The following is an 18,467-nucleotide window of genomic DNA, read 5'->3' as shown; positions in this document are numbered from 1 at the left end:
ACTCCCTTCCTCATTCTCTATTATTTAGACACAGCTCCTTAGCATTTGTCCTGGATTTCAGTGCTTTGGTGACCTAGCCACTATAATACCAAACAGCTGAAAACTAGTCCAAGCACCAGATCTTTACTCAGCATGGAGCTTAGCCTAGCCCTGTCTCAACAGGCCAAGCCATTCTCAGAGCAGACAGAGCTTAACTCTGGGTTTGCCCACCTACATTAAATTAACACTGGTGTAGCCATGCACACAGCTGAAACCTGCTGCAGGACACTGGGATAGGCTTGGTTCTTCATGGATCAGAGATGGTTTTGTAACTTATCTTCTTCACCAAGCAGCCGCAAGCCTGGCAATGTCCTGATGAGAAACAATGGGGGTTTTTTTGGTGACAGGATAATGCTAAGGGGAGGGAATGGGCTGAAGGAAAGGAGGAATGTAAGTGTAATTAAGTTGCATTAATGAACTGCAGCAATTAAAAACAAAACAAAAGAAAAGATCAATGTCAGTTTTGTTAGCTATGTCTCCCAGCATGTTAAGTGTCAAGTAGAGGAAAAGCACTTGTCAGCCATCCGTGGTGTTCTTCAGCTGGTCTGTCCCAAGTGTTGTCATAATTCCTTACTGCTTTGCTTAATCTGTTTGAGATTACTTGGCATTTCTGAGCAACGCTTTTCAGAAGGGTCAATCCAGAAGCCACGCTAGGGAGGTGGAGTGCAAGAGAAGAATTAAAAGAAAAACATGAAGTGCTAAGTCAAAAACTGATACACCTTTCTTTGTCCCATTTCAAAGGGCCCAGGAAGCAAAATCTTCTATAAACTCAAAAGTATGAGCAACAAGAGAACATTTTTTGTTTCTGTGCAACTTCCATTCCAAATACCCACTGCAGCCTAACATCTTGAGTTCTGAGTGGGTGCAGCTGCAAGTAAAGATGTCCTCTGTAGGTATTTCTTCTTTTTTTTTCCAGTAGAAGCCACAGCATCTGACTAAACAGAAAAAAACAGTTGCTGGTTTGATATTTGTTCAATTATTTGAGGAAGAAAAAGCTCAACCCACTTTAAAACAGCTCTGCCTGACAAAACACCCTGCCTCCTTTATTAGTCAGTACTGTGCCACTATCAGGCTAAAAAAAAATATTATAATGGAACACAACTGATTAGTGTGTTACTTAGTACTTTCTCCATCTCTTCTTTAATTCAGTTTGTTTCTGTATTACAGTCATTCCTACTTGCCCATCTGATGTCCCCTGGAGAGGCAGAAAACAAATGGAGGAATATGTATCCTCTAGTCAATGAGACTGTTCCATGAAAGAGTTAATGTATTTGGGGTTTGAAATCTTCCCTTTACTCATTAGAAAACACTGGGCTTTATATATTTTAGTTTTAATATGTTTTCTTCCAAGAGAAATGTTTTCCTTTTTTTGCATTCCTTATGGGCCTTGTTTGAGAGCAACCAAAATTCAGCAGAATTGGTGGGAAAAGCACAGTTTACCTTTAAACAGCTGAAACATTTCACTAGTAGTTTCAAGAACTATTTCTTCTAGATGGTGTTATGGAGTCAGGAGGAACTCTTTGATTTATTTTGCTTTTAACACTACACCTCTTGAACTGACCAAGCCTTGATGCCATGTTTACTAATAAAACTGATCAAAACCACTTGCCAAGTACTCTAACGAGACTAAGCATCAAACTATGCACTTAGTAGCATGCCTTTTCGTTTTAATACACACTGGTAAAGATCAATTAAATAAATACAAGTGTGATGACCAAGTAGCTTCGTAACTACCATTCTGTGTTATGATGAACACAGGTAATTAAGGATATTTTAATAGAAGTAAAATAAACGTTCAGGTAAGACTATAGCAATTAGTATCAATGACTGCCACAAAGATTTTTGTTTAAAGAAAAATCAACCCAAGAAGGAAGTAAGATAAGCTACCAAGGAGAAAAATCAACCCAAGAAGGAAGTAAGATAAGATACCAAGGATCATATCCCACACTTCATTACCTCCTCTGGTTTTTATTAGCAGAGCCCTTAATCCTTCAGACTCTGACAACGTTTCCTCCTGGTCTGCTTGTGCTAGACATGCTCCAGCAACTGCAAAATCATGAAATGATCTTGTTTCTGTGGGGGTGGGGACAACCCGGAGCTGGAAACCCCACTCCCCAGCCTGCTGTAAGAGGTCAGGAGCGGCTAAACGTTTTGCTCCCATGGGTTCCCTGATCTCCAGGTTCGGAGTGCCCTCTATTGGGGGTAGGCACCACTGGAGATACTGCTCATCAAAAAATCCACCTGAACCAGTTTCTGAAGGGATATCTTCCCATAGGAAAAACGGCTCCACATCTCCAGATGTGCAAAAGACATTTTTCAAAGCGCTAAATAAAAGAAGCCCCATAAGTAGCTGGTGGATTTACAGCCTCGTCCTGTTGCTGCTCAGGCTAGGTTCCAGGCACACTGAGCTAGAGTTTAGGAGGAAACAACTCATTCCAACACCACACTGCTTTTGTTTTCCCTTCTCAGATTAGCACATCTACAACTGTAAGCTTTTGCCATTACTTACAAAGCAAAATAAAGCCAGTGATAGTTTGAGCCTGGACACAACACCTAATTTGACATGCGGGTGCAATTCTGTTCCCTATGAAAGCTGCTGTATGATGAAGACCCATCAATTCCTCCAAGAGTTGGAGAGTTTAAACTGCTCAACTAGTAATTTCTCTCATCTTTGCCAAGAGCTGCATTAATTTTACCTTCTCCTGAAGGCAAGAATGAAGGGATCTCCCTCTCACACAGCACAGGAATAACTGACACCTAGAAGTTACTCAGAGACAAGACTATAACCCCACTCGGTACCCAGTGCTGGAACTAAACAGAAACAAACCAACACCACTGCTCCAGTCTCCGCAGATTGTTTAAGAGTCACGTACCAAAGCCTTCACTGAGTTCAGATACAGAATTATTCCCCACTTACACAGCTTCAAGCATCAAGTCCTTATCCTCCTGCATCCTTACCTCTTTCTTTTGCAGTTTGAGAGACTGCAGGACCCATGTGCTATCTTGTGAATTCCAGAGGAAGCAAACAAAGTGCAGTTGCTTCTCTCAGTCATGCCCACATAGCACTGAAAAACAATCTGATGCTACTCTAACATCTTGGGACACCAACACCTGCCCCTAGAAGGGCATTTTACTAGAATCAGATACTCATACATCTGCAAGATAAACAAGAGAAAAACTTTATTCAGTGAAAAAGAACAGTTAATTTTTAAAAAACTCATTTTTCTTTCCCCTTGAAGTTAACAAGCTACAGTTTTGACAAAGCTTTCTCCTTCCAGCTATATGATAAAGTGTTCCTTTTAAAGTAAGAATCACCAGTTTAGTCAGCAAACAGAAGTCCTAAAAAGGTAGGTTTCTGGAGTTATCTCCTAGTAAGATAATACCCAACAGCCAGGGAAGAATTTCTGTTAGAACCTTCCACAAGATCATCTAGTGACCCTGACCACAGAACTTTTCACATTCTGTTTGGGGAAATCAGCTGAGAGTAAAGAGGTTGGAGAGTCTACCACAGGCCAGGTTCTTCACATATAAATATGCTGATTTGATTATTACTTAAACGTTCTGTCAGTTGTTGAAAATTCAACAAGGGAGAGGAGGAAGACAGCAAAGGGCTCAGAAGAAAAGGCAAGATTCTCCTTCCCCCACAATACATTGCTGCTGAGTATTTTCATCTCAACGGAATGCATTTCATATAAAAATACTCCCATTTTGACTCAGACTTACTGAAGGAAGCCATCAACTCTAGCAGAATAATCTCTAAACAACTGCTAAATGAGAGAAAAAGAACCAGAGACAGTCTGCTAAAACCAACCCTTGATTTCAATACAGTGCAGGGATTAAATTAAGAATGCAAGAACTTGGAGAAAGAGAATATCTGTCAAGAAAACCCTCTTTTTAGAGGATAAAAGAAACTAGCAGAGCTTTTTCTGGAGCAGTCCTACAGCAAGATCTGCAAGAGTACAGCAAACCAGCAAGTTTTACTAGCAACACTGTGCATAGTAGGCACATTTAGTAAGATTTTACACTTAACGCCAAGCTACCCTGCCAATAAGATTGCTCCAGCATCAGTCAAACTATTTACTTATTTTCTGCTTCTTTTGTGTTACGAGTGAGTTGTGTAGACTCATCCTTCCCTTTAGGCACATCATCATGGTTCAGGACATGAAAGTCCTCACACTTCCCCGGATGACCGCTCTGCAGATAGGACACAATCTCAAATTGAGGGCACATTCTCCACAAGCTACCAGGTGGCCACAAGGAACAAATACAACAGACACATCTCTGTCCATGCACACTTTGCACATCCTTTCCTCTTGCAGGCGCCGAAGCTGTTCTTCTGTGCTCATCCGAGATTCATCTTTACCAAAAGAGGGGAAAAAACAAAAACCCAAACTGTTAATATTGTAACAGCTCCAGAGTGGCAGTCCAGTCATCTTAGGAAATCAAACTGCAACTTGTCTGTCATTTTGTTTGGAGATTTTTGGCAAAAGAACCTCTTGGGCAAGTTTTGTTTAAGGTGAAAAACTACAGCTAGTGTAGATTCTGGCTTATCTACACAAGATGCAGCATATCTAGACATGCTGGACTGAGCAGGGACAGAGATCAGCATAACAGTCTTTTTCACACTGGAACTCTGATTTCTGAATAAGGGCCTCTATGTTCAATTACATTCAAGCGAGCACACATTCCCATTCAGGATTAAAAAATAAAATGAGTAAAAATGACCACTGATACCATTATTACAAAAATCATTCCAATTATGCCTAGGTTCGATTTCACCACCACGATCAGCCCAGTGCACCTGATTCCTTTTGTTGCACAGGTTGTGTTTCTTCTCTCAAACTTGATGTTCCAGTCCCTCTCTGAGCAGCATCTGCATAACCGGGAAAGATAATGACATTAAATGCTACCCATTCCCTCTCTCTTCAGACTGTACTGTTTAAAAAGACAAAATATCATTGATTTCAGTAGTCAAACACCTCTTTACTCCACTGTTAAACTTCACACACTCAGCCTGGCGAAGCTGATGTTCCCTGTGGTGCTTTAGTCACTACGTCTATTACTCTCCCTGCAAAGGCACATCCACATCACGTTGTCCCCTTAGCAAAGCTGGTTTCTCTATCAGACAGCAGAAGCCATCAGCTGCTCATTTCTGCTCCTGTGCCATTATTTAATCACACTTTTGGCGTTGTAGAAAACTTTCTCCCATCCCCTAGCTAAAGGGGATGGCCGACTGTGATACAGAGACAGGAGCTTTGGAAAGTCGGCTTGCTACCAGAGAAAGCGGAATTGCACCTTCAAATAAATGTGGCTTGGCAAACAGACTTCACAAAACAGACATAGTTAAGTAGAATATACATTATCCAAACAAACAAGTATGGCTATTTCTTGTCAAGTCATTGATTCAACGTTAAACAGGCTTGGAGTACTCATCCAGCCTAGAAGCCTTGCGGCAGACAACTGCCTCTGCATCAGACGTGAATTTGTGCACAAGCCTCCACACTGCGCAGCTGTCTGCTACTGCGGGTCTAAAGACAGCACAAAATCTCAAGTACATCTATACCACTGCCTGTCAGAGGTAGATACAGTTCCTGATACCCAGTAATCACAGCTCCTTCACATTTCTTTAAAGTAGAATCTCATTTTCCAGCCTCTTAAAGAAAGGAAGGCTTGGGTACGTGACTATTCTCAATCCCAGCCTAGGAAGAGAGAAGGCAGACCTGCAAGACACAACAGTGCTCAAGAGGAAGTGAACATGAGGTTAAACCTCCACCAGGAACGTGAGTGCGCAAGTCGGGCGTACCTCTGCTTTCCTCTGCACTGCTGCTTTCCTCCCAGTCTGGCTGAAGCAGATCAGAAATCAGTTCAGACTCAGAAAGGTAGAAAGTCCCAGTCAGGACAAATTTATCCTCTACCAGGCTAGCCACCCAGGCAGGGTCAAAGCCCATCTGCAGGACATTCTGCACTATGGTAAACTGATCCCGAGAAGGAAGAGCCTGCAATTCCCAATTCCTCAGAGGATCTGTAAAGCAGTGAGCGGGTACTTTACCAAAAAGGCAGAACTTTGGGCCACAAGTATGCCACCCCCCAACGCTGTTACATATAAAATGGGATTAATGTATTCTAGAACATTCCTCAAGCTATCTATATAGCTAGATCAAGATCCAGATTATTTTTTTTTTTACATCCAATTGCAATTCACAAGAAAGTAATGAAAAGCAATTTCATAAAAGCCAAGAGACTGATTTCAGATGGTTTGTTCTACTGTATCAGTGAACTAAGTCTCCCATGTTTGGTCCTAGTCCAGAATCCTTATCTTTTTTTTCCACATCCCAGAACAGAAGTCTCAAAATTGCTTTCATGAAGATCAAGTGGAACATCCCAACTGAAGTTTTTCCTACCTCACAATCTAGCTCAACCATTTATCAGTAAAGACAGAAGTGGGAAATTCAGCTGTAGCCCATTCAAAGGCTTAACAGTTTTTTAAGCTCATCCAATTGGATAGACTCTTCAAGAGAGTGGGAAAAAAAAATAAAAATCAGTTTTCCACAGTTATGGAAGCCAAATTTCACCTACTTAAATTTCAAGGAGCAACTGATGAATGGGAACAGATCCCCAGGACAAACACTTTCACGGACAACTAGACCCTCTAGCTGTTCTCTGGTCTCCTATCAAGTATGTTTAAAATGCTGTAGTGTGAAGCAGGCTATAGACAGATAACACCAAGGGCCAGGACAAGTCAAAGGAAGGTTAGACAAGTACCCAAGAATCACATAATTAGCCAGACTAGCTAAATATCTCTAGTCTTAGACCAAGAGTCTCACAAGAGCAGGCAATTTTGCTTCTTGTGCTAAAGACGATTTTTCAAACATAAGCAGCTTCTAAAAATCAAAACAACTCATAAACAGCACATCTACAGAATGCACAGCTGGGGTGGGGCAGAAGGCTTCAACAGAAGACAAAACACTATGTAATTACAGCACTGACCTGGGGAAGCAGAGGAATTTTGTTCAGTCTGATCCCAGGAATCTCTCTGAAAATGTCACAAGACAGTCACAAAAGACAAGTACATGTTCAAAATTCCCCCTATTATCAACCCCCCATGCATTATACACAAAATATTCAGGACTCACTGGAGATAGCAGGGTGCTAGAGAAAGACTCCTGAACACTGCTGACAAATTCACTTCCCTTTGTCCGCAATAAAAAGTCACAGCTATAAACAGAAAGATTTAAATACATTAGTACAGGATATCTCAAGTGAAAGTACTAGTAGTAGTTTGACCTTCAGAAGCAAAGGATGCTATTTGGTTATAAGGAAGCTGCTATATTCATTAAAAATGACACTATCACCTTCTGTGCAGTTAAACGTGATTGAACATACCCAACTAGCTTTTCACCCGCTCTAGCTAAGTAGAAAAACCTAAAGCTAAGTCCAAAAGCAGAACTTATTACCAGTACACCTGTTACTCAACTGGGGGTACTTCTATTTTAAGAAAAAAGAAATCACAACACGGAATGCACAGCATATCTTTCCATCTTGCTACAAGGGACTTGTATTTTCAGTGTTGTCCAATGACAGGACAAGGGGCAATGGGTACAAGCTGGAACATAGGAGGTTCCACAAAAATATTAGGAAAAAAAAAACTTTTTCACTGTTAGGGTGACAGAGCACTGAAACAGGCTGCCCAGGGAGGTTGTGGAGTCTCCTTCTTTGGAGACATTCAAAACCTGCCTGGATGTGTTCCTGTGTGATCTACTGTAGGTGATCCTGCTCTGGCAGAGGGGCTGGACTAGATGATCTTTTGAGGTCCCTTCCAACCCCCAACATTCTGTGATTCTGTGAAGACTGACTTACCCTGGATACCATTTGGCATGTTCCCTCCAAGGATCATCTCCGAATGACCAGTTCCTCACACCTCCATCACAGTAAAAACACCTCACTACGTCAGCTTGGCCTGAAAAAGACATCAGGAGATTATTCGACATCTACTACATTGTATGTTCTGCTATTCCCAGACAAGAGTCTAGGGAGAGATTCAGCACAAAAAAGTCTACCATGCAGAACAGATGAGCACATGACAATTGACCAACATTGCACAGGTTGTATAAGGGAAGGAAATCTGATGAGAGTTTGAACTCACAGAGCTGCAGCCAGGTGAGGTGATTCCAGAACTGGGTCACAAACCAGCAGGCAGCATGCACACGAGCACCATAGCTCCCACATGTGAATGTACCTATCCAGTCCCCTCTTCTTTATTTCTGTATTACAAGTCCAGGGTCCTTACAGCAACAAGCTACAGTGACAGCCAAATGGGGTGACTACGTGCAGGTTTCACTCAGATTTGGGTTTGTTGTTTTTTTTTTTTTTTTTTTTTTGAAAGAGAAGGCTTCAGTGCAAGCCAGAGTTTACACAAAACATGGCATACCAAGTGCATGCCTCAAGTCCAGGAAGTACAAGTAATAAATAGGCTCAATAGATCTTTAAGCACACGCTGCTCTGCCAGTAAAACACCTGTTTAAAACAGGTCACTTTTTCAACCTGCTGGTGAAGGAATTGACTTACTAGTGGACCCCACAGCACCAAACAGGAGTTAATGTAAACTTGAATTCTGCACAAGCAGCAAGTGAAACAGCTGAAGAAAGGATGTGGTCTCTAAGTACACTGCACACACTTTGAAGTATCTGTGCAAGCAATAAAACATTGCAATAACCTTCAAATGCTAACTTGAACAAGAGTTAAACATTCCCCTGGAGTACCCACCTGTGTAAAAGAATCCTGCTCTAGCCAGTTGCTCGGGATGCATGTCACTATATTGCGGCCAGTTCTGAAATGTAGTCAGTCTCATCTCCTCTGTTACCATCTCTGGGTATTCTGGTTCGTTGGGCAGGGCTGTCTCTTCATTGTCTATCCCCTGCAAAAGACTGAGGAACTGCCCATCGACAGTGTCAAAGATTTCCTGAAGAGGAAACATCTCTTGATTGCCGACATCTTCACCACAAATGAATTTACAGGAAGGGAAGAACTTCAGGTGCTCTGCTGTTGGGCAGTCACCAGGTCTCCAGTCCATCAGGACACCACCACAGCAGAAACACTGTACTTCATCTCCTGGACCCACAAAGAAAAAGCCAGCTTTGACCAAATCCCGGGCAGATACAGGTGAGGTGCTAGGCCATTGCCGAAAAGTCCTCAGTCTTCTTGCTTCATTCCTCATGCCGGAGTCAAACAGCTGGCAGTGAGCAGCCCCAAGCTCGATCTCCTCTGCTGGTGTCATGTCCCCCATGTTCTCGTTCTGAAAGAAGCATGAGATAACCCAGAGCAGTCAGCTGGGGCCCTGGTGCCAGGCAGCACTCACCCTGCATTATTTGTTCCTCATTCCCAGGCATATTCCAGAAAGCTCCTGGGCTTGACAAAGCTGAGCTTGTTTAGGAATTGCAGCCCAATCAGAGATCCGGTGCTTCTGTACTTTGCTGTTGAACTTTTGCTGAGTCCTCATTAGTGTCTGAAGGAAAGAGACCAGCACTTTCTGAATCCCTCTGCCAATTTACGGGAGGGATGCTTGCGGGAATAGAGAGGGGAGAGGGGGGGCAAAACCTGTGCTGCCTCTCTTGCTAAACCAATTCAGCTTTCAGTATCTGATAGGTGTGACAACTCCCCAGTCATTTTGCTCATCTTTTAAATTAGCATTAATAAGGACTCTGCTTCTCCCTCAAAAAACAAGCACCAGATTAAAAAAGACATGCCAAAACACAGCAGAGAAGAGCCACAGCCAGTGTTTCACGATGCTAACATTTTGCAGCCAAATGCTACACAGAATATCAGTAAGGTTTTCATAATCTTATTACGCTAATTGAACAGTGAATATAAATATCTCTTAGAGAGCGAGCTTCTCCAGGACACAGCATATGACAATTACATTTGGTTTCTATAGGGAGGTGTCCTTAAATCAAAGATAAGTAATTTTCTGCCTGTGCTAGTTCTGAGCAAGAGGCAGTGAAATTAAAGTTACTGACTGCTGGATGATCCAAGCCCTCATTCTCCTTAAGATAACAGCCCTAACCTATTTGAGTAAGCTAAACTGCAACTCAGATGCTGCTTCTAACACTTTCCACATGCCTGGCAAATACAGTTACACAAAGGGAGAATCAGGATGAATTAAACTAAACACTCCAATGGAATTCCTCTGAAGTCACTGCACGTGTTATTCCTTCATCACTTGGTAGGTCAGTTCATCCCAAGGACGTGCTAACTAGCTACTTGGTATCAGAGCCAAGCATTATAAGCATATAAACCCAAAATATTTCAAGCAAATCTTGATCTAGGGGGGGAAAAAAAAAAATACACCTGCCCAAAATAACAAAAAAAATGTATTCCAAAGGTGGTACAACACATTATGATGTTAACAGATAACTACTGTAAAACCAATCAAGTGGAGACCGCCTGTACAGCAGCCACTCCCCAGAGACTGTTGAGGCATTCAGACCAGTAGTATCTGTGAAGTACTATTCCTCCAAGTTAATTGCTACAGTACATTTAGAGGAGGGGGGGAAAAAAAAACAAACAAAAACCACCCACAACTTACAGGGCATTTTAACTTCAAGATCTGCAGCCAGAGTTAACTAAATCATCCTTTACAGGTACTACACACTTGGTGAGACTTTTAAAAGCAAAAGCAAGCTTGCTCAACCAAATGCCTCTCACAGTAAAAAGCAACAAGAAAAGGAAGTCCATTAGCAACTAGAAATTTCTTCTATAACCATAATCACAGAAGCCAGAGTTGTAGGAAAGGAAGGCTCTAAACTTGTTTCAGAAACTGTACATTATCTAATACAATTAAGTATTCGATATATTCAAGAACTATGTCACTAGTAGGATGTAAAATCCATCCATAAAGGAAAAAAATAAATAAATCCATTAGTCACTGACACACAGCAGAATTTGCCAGCTAAGCACACTTGGGAGCATTCCACTGTTTAGCCTGCACAGCACATTTTGCTCTCAGAACCCAGAGAGGCAGAGACACCTGCTCACCAGGCACCACTCCACAAATCTGGTGTTACTCTCATCTTGGCCCCCAACAAGGTGTTTCCCACCTAGAAGGTGACCAAGTTATCTTGCCCTACTTCCACTTAGGAAGCTTTCTGTAAATAAGAGATGCAACAGAGGAGAACAAATATATTCATTTTGTACACGAAGAAATCCATTATAATTCATGTGCCTTAAAAACATTTATATGCTCTTCAAAAGATCTACGAGCTTGGCCAGCAAGACTCCCCAAACCAAACTGATATTTTAAGGAGTTACAATACCATTAAAAGCCAATATTCTCCCACAATCTGCTACTTACTCCTATAGTAATACACCTCCAAAGCAACATTACACCTAGTACCATGAATTCCCTGTAATTAGCACAACAAAAGCTTGTAACAAAAACCAAACCAACTTACCTGCAATACACCTAAAAAAAATGATCTCTGAAGCTCTCCCAACCTCACAAGTGCCAGGCTACTCTTTCTTCTTCTAAGCATCACAAAGGTCCTTCACAAAGAAATGGGAACCCTTCAGGGCCTCAGTAATTCCACCTGACACAGAGGCTATTTCTAATGCTTCGGTTTCCCCAATTGGTTGGTTTTGTGGTGAAATTCTGTATTGGCTAAACAGTCCAAATTTCATCTTTTGAAGTAGGAGTCACCAGGGAAAGATACAAAGCTATGCTTTCTCCAGAAAGTAACCATCTGGACCTCTGGAAAAAAAAAATTAAAATTAGCAAATGTTGTGATCTTGTTAAAGCTTAGCATAATACCAGTCACGACATTTTGACTTCTATGACATAGTGGTTACAACCCTATTTTGCTGTAGTGCCTTTGCTCCAGCATCCAAGATTTTTTCTTTAATTTCTGTAATAAGAGATAATATAAGCATACTCTAAGACTGTCTTTTAATGATGTATGTCAAACATGCTGCAGTACGTCATACATGGGCACAATGCAGTTCCCTATCAAGAGGGTGATGGCCCTCCAAGCCCTTGCAATCCTGCTGGAACTTTACAATGACAGTATTTCTGTGTCTTTTTCAACTTGCTCTCACGTGTTTTGCATCTTGGAATTTTTAAGAAAATGTGCTAAAAAATCAACAGATAAATAGCAACAGAATTCGCTCAAGACATCACAAATAGATTGTATTGCCTTTCCTATGGGAATAAATACTCTTTTGTCACAATCACATCTTCATCATTTGAAATTTTTCTATTCCTCTGCCTTCCTGAGGTCACAGTTCAGAATAAAGGACTTTAAGTCTAGTTTTGAAAGGTGTTGTAAATATGTTTTCCTCTACCATTTTTCTGCCTGAGAAGATGCATGCAGCTTATTCTAAATCATGTGCTTGACAAAACACCTGTTCTCCCTGTTAACTTAAGATCACAGGTGTTTTATGTTTGTAAAAAATGATGAATTAGGGTATTTCTTCTAAGAAAAAAGATCCAGAATCTCTTTCTTATAGATAAGCTTATACAAACCTCTTAATTAAAAAGAACAATGTTGAAATAATTAAATATGCATTAAGGAAAATTCCTGAGCAGTAGAGGGCAGTGCTTATATACAGAATTTACAGAAACTTGTACCAAGCAAACGTGGTGGGTTTAGTTTTTTGTCTGTGATGAATTTACGTGTAATTGCACACTATCTTCTGCTCCACAGATCCTATTCTTTCTAAGTCTACTTTGATTTTTTGAAGAAACTATCCTAAAAATACACATTACATAATTAACAGACCCCCTCTTAGAGAGGCTGGTTGGGGTGTCTGCTGATGGGTTGTAGCGCATCACCTGTTAACCGGTAAGAACAATCAATAGTTTTGAGCTTGTGAAGCATTTTACAAGCAATGACCTCATCTTGTACCACTTGTAACCACCTGGCTGCTCACACGTGGTGTCGGGAGGTGCTGGGATCCTGGAAGGCTCCTTGATTTGCCTTCCTCACAGCTGTGGCCCTGGCTTCACCAGCAGTCTGGAAGAAACCCTTGGGGATGTCAGTGGCTTTCACGTGGATGTATAAAAGCTCAGAGGTGCTGAATGGCAGCTTCTGAGTTAATTTACAAAATCTGTCTGATTCTGGCAGTGGCTGTTAAGGCAGGTTTTGTTTACTTAAGATTCTTTCACCATGTGATCTTCCAGACACATTTAAGGCTGGTTTTCTGTGGGGACACACTCATGTGATTTTGAGGGGAACATTTTGGCAACGAAAGAAAGCTCAAAAGGACTTGTGAGATGACTGTAGCAGAAAAAGACGAAGTGATACCAAGTCTGGTGCTGAGAATAATTAAAAATAAGTCAATATGGACAAACGATGGAGTTTTATTTTAGCCCATCAAAAACTTGAGAGCAAATAACATATTCAGAAATGTTTTGTACATAGATAATATTGCTCTTTTTTAGCAATTCATACACATTTTTAGTTCCAAAATGACCAACAGCACCATCACCGTGCCCCTCTGTGAGAAAATAGTAACTCCAATCATTGGGCTTGTTCCAAGCATAACTGGAAACCAATACTAGACACTGATTTGAAACAATCTCAATGTAAACATGATTAATCAAAAGTATGTTTGTTAATGTCAACCTGTTTTGGAAGGAAAGCAATCAATAAATGCAAGGGCCAGAATATAGCTGGGGACAGCATGATAAAGGCTGGAGCCCTGGAAAAAATTCCAGGAGGGTTCAGCATCTCTAACCTTGAGATTCTACACAGCTGTAAGGGGATGAAGCTCCTCTGTGTGGTTTAGCTCAAGGAAGACTCCTGTGCTTTCATGAGTAAATCAAAAGTTAATTAAAAAGATCGTGAGGAAAGGGTTTTACAACAGGGGAAAACAAAGGTACCCACTGGCTTTGTCGAAGAAGCAAAGAGGATGGGAATACAAACAGAGATGCCACAGCTTGCCAGTGCAACTGATGTGTGAGGGGGCTGGATACAGAGGAAATTTATGGCTTAATTCCTGTTCGCACTTGCTCAGATCCATTGTTAACCACTCTACGAAAACAAAGATTCGTTTTTCAGAATAAAACATTAAGACTTTGTGATATAACTACTTTATCTCACAAGGTCTTTGCATCCACCTGAAGCGGAGTAGACAAAAATCATGATGTTTGTAGCAATAGGAGTAGGCGACTGCTTCTGTTTCTCCATTTAGGGCCTTGCTCCTCCTCTTCTGGATGCCCCTTCCATGTCCAGCGCCCTTCACCTTCCTTCATGCCGAATGGCCAGCCGGCATGATCCTGCAGCAAAACACCTGCCCTCTGCTGCTCTCCTAAGAGTTGCTGGCACCGTTTCCTATGACAGTAAAATCTGTGCGGGTGCCTGTCTGCTCAGTCGCCTTCCGGTGCGGCTCTGAGGGACCAAAGCAGCCCCGTCTGCCAACACCAAACTCCAAGGCATCCCATAAAACAACTCCACTGTGGACAGGCAGCATGGTCCAACCCAGTGAACAATGACATGACAACCTGAAAAGTGATCAGTCACACTAGAGACAAGCACAAAGTCATTCCCTTAGGGCAACGCTCAAAGCCTCACTTGGCTTTTGCACCAAGTTCAAGGTTCTTTCTTTTAACTTAAAGTGTTTTCTCTGCCCATCTCTGACGAGGAAACCTCAGTGGATTTTTTTTCAGTAACAAAGAAGAACAGATTTAACACATTAATAATAATAAATGATTTATTGCTCTAAACATAACAACCATCAATTCAGGAAGCCTGAAAAATGGTGCTCTAGAGAAAATATATAAATATATTCTGCCAGAACTGATGCAGAGGTGAGTAACAGACACGTGCTTTGTGATTTCCTAAGGATTCAAACCTTTCAATCTCCTCCTCTAATTCGTTCTTCTGGCCTCCACTACCATAGCATCTGATTGCCTCAAAACTTTGTGTGTTGTAATGGTTAGGAATAGCTAAATGTAGCTTGCAACATGATTCATTAAAGTGCTTAAAATCAAATACTATTAATATACCAGCCCACAGGAACAGAACACAGTACATATCAAAAGGAAAATCTGCAAAGCACAGCAGATACTCAAAAAATCAGTAGAGAAGCTGACCTCAAATTCCTACTGTGATTTGAAAGAAAACTAACATGCTGGTTCTGTGGAAAATTAAATGCTTCTACCACAAGCCATTTCTGTGTTTTATATTGTTTCACAACTTCGTGATTTCAGTGTCCAGCCTATCACAAAAAAATAATTCTGCTGTAGAAGATAGTGTGGGTTGAAAACTGTTCAATGCCTTTTCAAAAGGTTTGTAGGAAAGTTTTTTATTTTTCTAAATGGCTTTTGGAGTGGAAGAATTAGAGTTATTTTTTTCTCTTCATTTGTTTTTCTCTGCCTTCTTGCCTTTGCCATGAACATAACAGAACAAAACCAAATCCCACCCGTTATTTGGTGTTTTTTGTTGTCTTCCACAACATTCTCAATACTTAAAACAAATCTACAAAAATGCAATACTGATCCAGACTGAACGAACTATCTTAACTTTTCTTTGGATATCAATGTGGTATCAAAAGAGCAAGCAGAGTGCTGGGAAGGCTGAGCAGCAGCAAAGGGATGAGGTATGGGAATTTCAGTTTCAGGAGAGAACTGTAGTCTAACTCCCACAGTATAAGCATGAAGACATGAACAATATTCACTTTCCGAGCAGCATCTGGCTGGTTTCCCCAAAGAGAAGTTGTGCTTCTCCTTTCTCTTCCTCTCACTGACTTTGATAATTTCCTGATTCCCTCTGATTCTGACATGGAAAAGCCTCACATTTGTGCTTTGTTTCCTCCATCTACTCACAGGCTGGCAGGAGGTGGAGGAACAGAAGTCATGTAGCCATGAGTAAACTGGGTGGCTACTCCAAATTGTGCACAAATAAAATCAGCAGCTCTTCAGAGGAGATTGCTGTCAGCTTGTGACTAATTTAAGTTCCAGCATTCCACCATTAATTACCTTTAAAGAAGGATTTGTCAGGCATTGTTACCACTCTAATCGAGCTCATCCTACTTTTAATTGGTGGAAAATTAGCCATCAAGAAATAAGGAACATTCTGCTATGGTTTCGAATATGTTTTTCTTGCAGAGAGATGTGCCTAGCTGCTTGAATATTGCTTGGATGTCAGGCAGAAAGATCTATTCTTGAGCCCTTCCTTTTTTTCCAATCATCTGTTTTTCTCCATGCAGACTGACTCAGAATATCTTGTCCCTGTAAAAATAAGGAAGAAAGACCACAGACCAACCTGGAGGACAGTTGCAAAAAGCTGAAGTGAAAAATGGGTGAATGCATTCCAATAAGTAAAGACAGTCTGACTTTGCAATTTAATGGAATCCACATGACAAAAGCAACAAAGATTTGCCAGTGATGAAGACCAAGAGGGACATGGGAGAGTCCTTGTGATCAGGCCTTGCTCAGTTGAGCTCCTTGCTACAGCTTTTCAGTGAAGCTGCCTTGCAAAGAACAGCACGTGCGACGATGATGTCAGATGATATCTGTTCGCAGGCCACACTCTTTGCATATGATTTCCCTTCTCGTGTTTTCACAAACAATGTGTCAGTGACATGAAAAACAGGAGAGAACAGATAATATTTCTCCCTGTGTCTGCTTTTATCTTTCACCCTAAAGTGATGGAAACTAAAATTGGATTCTCGCTTCGGTTACATTCCACAGGGCCGTGGAGCGCAGGAGGGAGATGATTCCTGCATGGCAATGTTTGATTTGACCCTCCTGCTCATAGCAGATCTGGCTGCAGAAAATGCCTGCAAAATCTAAAATAAAATTCAAAAAAGTATTCTGTAATTTACACATGAACTCTTCTGAGATTTCAGAAAGTGTTAGTAAAGGAAGAAAAAGATATCCCTAATTCATGTACTAGAAGAAGATACCTTCATCTTTTTCTCAACAAAGCCAAAAGTAAACAAAAACCTGCATTGCCCCCTAGGTTACAGTGTCACACCCCAGGAGAATCCTGAGTTGATATATGTCTGAATATTGCCTCTTATCCATATGCTTCAACTGAAGCTTCTCATCTTTCTGGCTTTATTTCTAAAGGACTACGTGCTTTACAAAGGATAGGCAAGATCATTCTTAAAGCTACCAGGAAGAACCAATAACCCACATTTTCCTAAGGCCAAATGAAAAAAAATTCCCACAAACACGGACTCTAAGCACATACACACGTGTGTGTGCCTGATATGCTTTGTCTTCCAATCTAAAATAACAGGTATAGCCTAATAGCTATAGCCCCCTGTACCTTATGATGCTGAAACAAGCGCTGTTCTAACATCCTGCCCACATACAGTCATGGCTGGGATGATTCATAGTCACATAGTTTCTATATCAAGACTAGTGAACATACACAATCACATGGACTTCAGAGCAGTGCCCATCACCCAAGTACCCAGGACAAGCCTTTCCCTCCTCCTTCCAGAGGTGTCCCACTCTCTAGCCATGCTGCTCACTTTCTTCCCATTTGTTTTTGAAACACTGCTCCATAGACAGCCTTTCCAGTTCCTTCATGGATTCTCAGGAGCACAGATTGACTTTGTCCACAGCTATATAGAATTAGAGAAAACACGCCAATTCTTACTTGCTACCTAAGCGAAACAAAGAACCCAAAGCATCTCTAGGTGCTGAGGATTAATGTACTACTCTTTCTTCCTTATATCTGCATGAGTGATCAGAAAAAGAACAAAAGAAAGTGGACTACTTGTTTCAGATATTTTATTAGAATAGTAAATACACAGATTAACATTTTCCAAACACAGAGGAGACTCTGATTTTAACTGCATCTGAAGGAAAGGATCACAGAATCATAGAACTGTTTAGGTTGGAAAAGACCTTTAGGATCGTGGAGTCCAACGGTTAACCTAGCAAGATCAGGTCCACCACTAAATCATGTCCCTGAGCATCACATCTACGCGTCTTTTAAATACCTCCAGCGATGGGGACTCAACCACTTCCCTGAGCAGATGATTGCAAAGTTTAGTATCTTTTGTGAGTACTAGAATTGGCTGCTCTTACCCCCGAAGTTAAGCATGCAGATGTTACAAGGAAGACTTTGTAACTTCTGGAACTACTGCCTGGTATGGCAGCCTTAATTACTTTGGCCAGAGCTTTATCTACTTACGAACACAGTAATGAGACTGGACACAAGCATGACAGAAGTTGGTACTAGGCCTAGTTTGGCCATCAAGTTATTACCTTAGGCAGTAACACAATATATTATACACACATCGAAAGCCTGATCTTGATTCACCTTTCTCTCAAACATGTTCTTATGTTGCTTACATCTAGAAACTAAATGGTGCATGTGTCTGTCAGGAAACCTCTGCAAGAGAGATGTTCAAAGGCAAAAGAGACTTACCAAACTAAATCTCTGCAGGTATTTTGACACTTTCAAGAAAAATTCAGG

At 41.2% G+C, this 18,467-nt stretch overlaps 1 protein-coding gene across 1 annotated transcript; it reads right to left on the bottom strand.

Moving 5' to 3' along the window:
* Positions 1-4,193: 4,193 nt before the first annotated feature.
* On the bottom strand, positions 4,194-9,322 carry BIRC7 (baculoviral IAP repeat containing 7). The gene is made up of 6 exons (XM_009866505.1): positions 8,803-9,322; positions 7,897-7,996; positions 7,173-7,254; positions 7,027-7,072; positions 4,841-4,912; positions 4,194-4,396 (listed from the first exon to the last, which is right to left on the bottom strand). Exons 1-6 carry the CDS (start codon positions 9,320-9,322, stop codon positions 4,194-4,196), a joined length of 1,023 nt encoding a protein of 340 aa, XP_009864807.1.
* Positions 9,323-18,467: the final 9,145 nt, after the last annotated feature.

Source organism: Apaloderma vittatum, unplaced genomic scaffold, assembly GCF_000703405.1.
Source record: "Apaloderma vittatum isolate BGI_N311 unplaced genomic scaffold, ASM70340v1 scaffold823, whole genome shotgun sequence".
Lineage (NCBI taxonomy): Eukaryota > Metazoa > Chordata > Aves > Trogoniformes > Trogonidae > Apaloderma > Apaloderma vittatum.
Note: the sequence above shows the minus strand (reverse complement) of the source record. Positions and strands in the feature narration are given on the sequence as shown.

Bases quoted from the DNA above. Each gene is read 5' to 3' on its own strand.
- BIRC7 (XM_009866505.1), bottom strand. From the start codon at position 9,322: ATGGGGGACATGACACCAGCAGAGGAGATCGAGCTTGGGGCTGCTCAC. The intron at 4,913-7,026 runs GTCAGTGCTGTA...CCGGTTATGCAG, and splicing joins AAATTCCTCTGCTTCCCCAG to ATGCTGCTCAGAGAGGGACT. The intron at 4,397-4,840 runs GTGCACTGGGCT...CTTTTGGTAAAG, and splicing joins TGTGCAACAAAAGGAATCAG to ATGAATCTCGGATGAGCACA.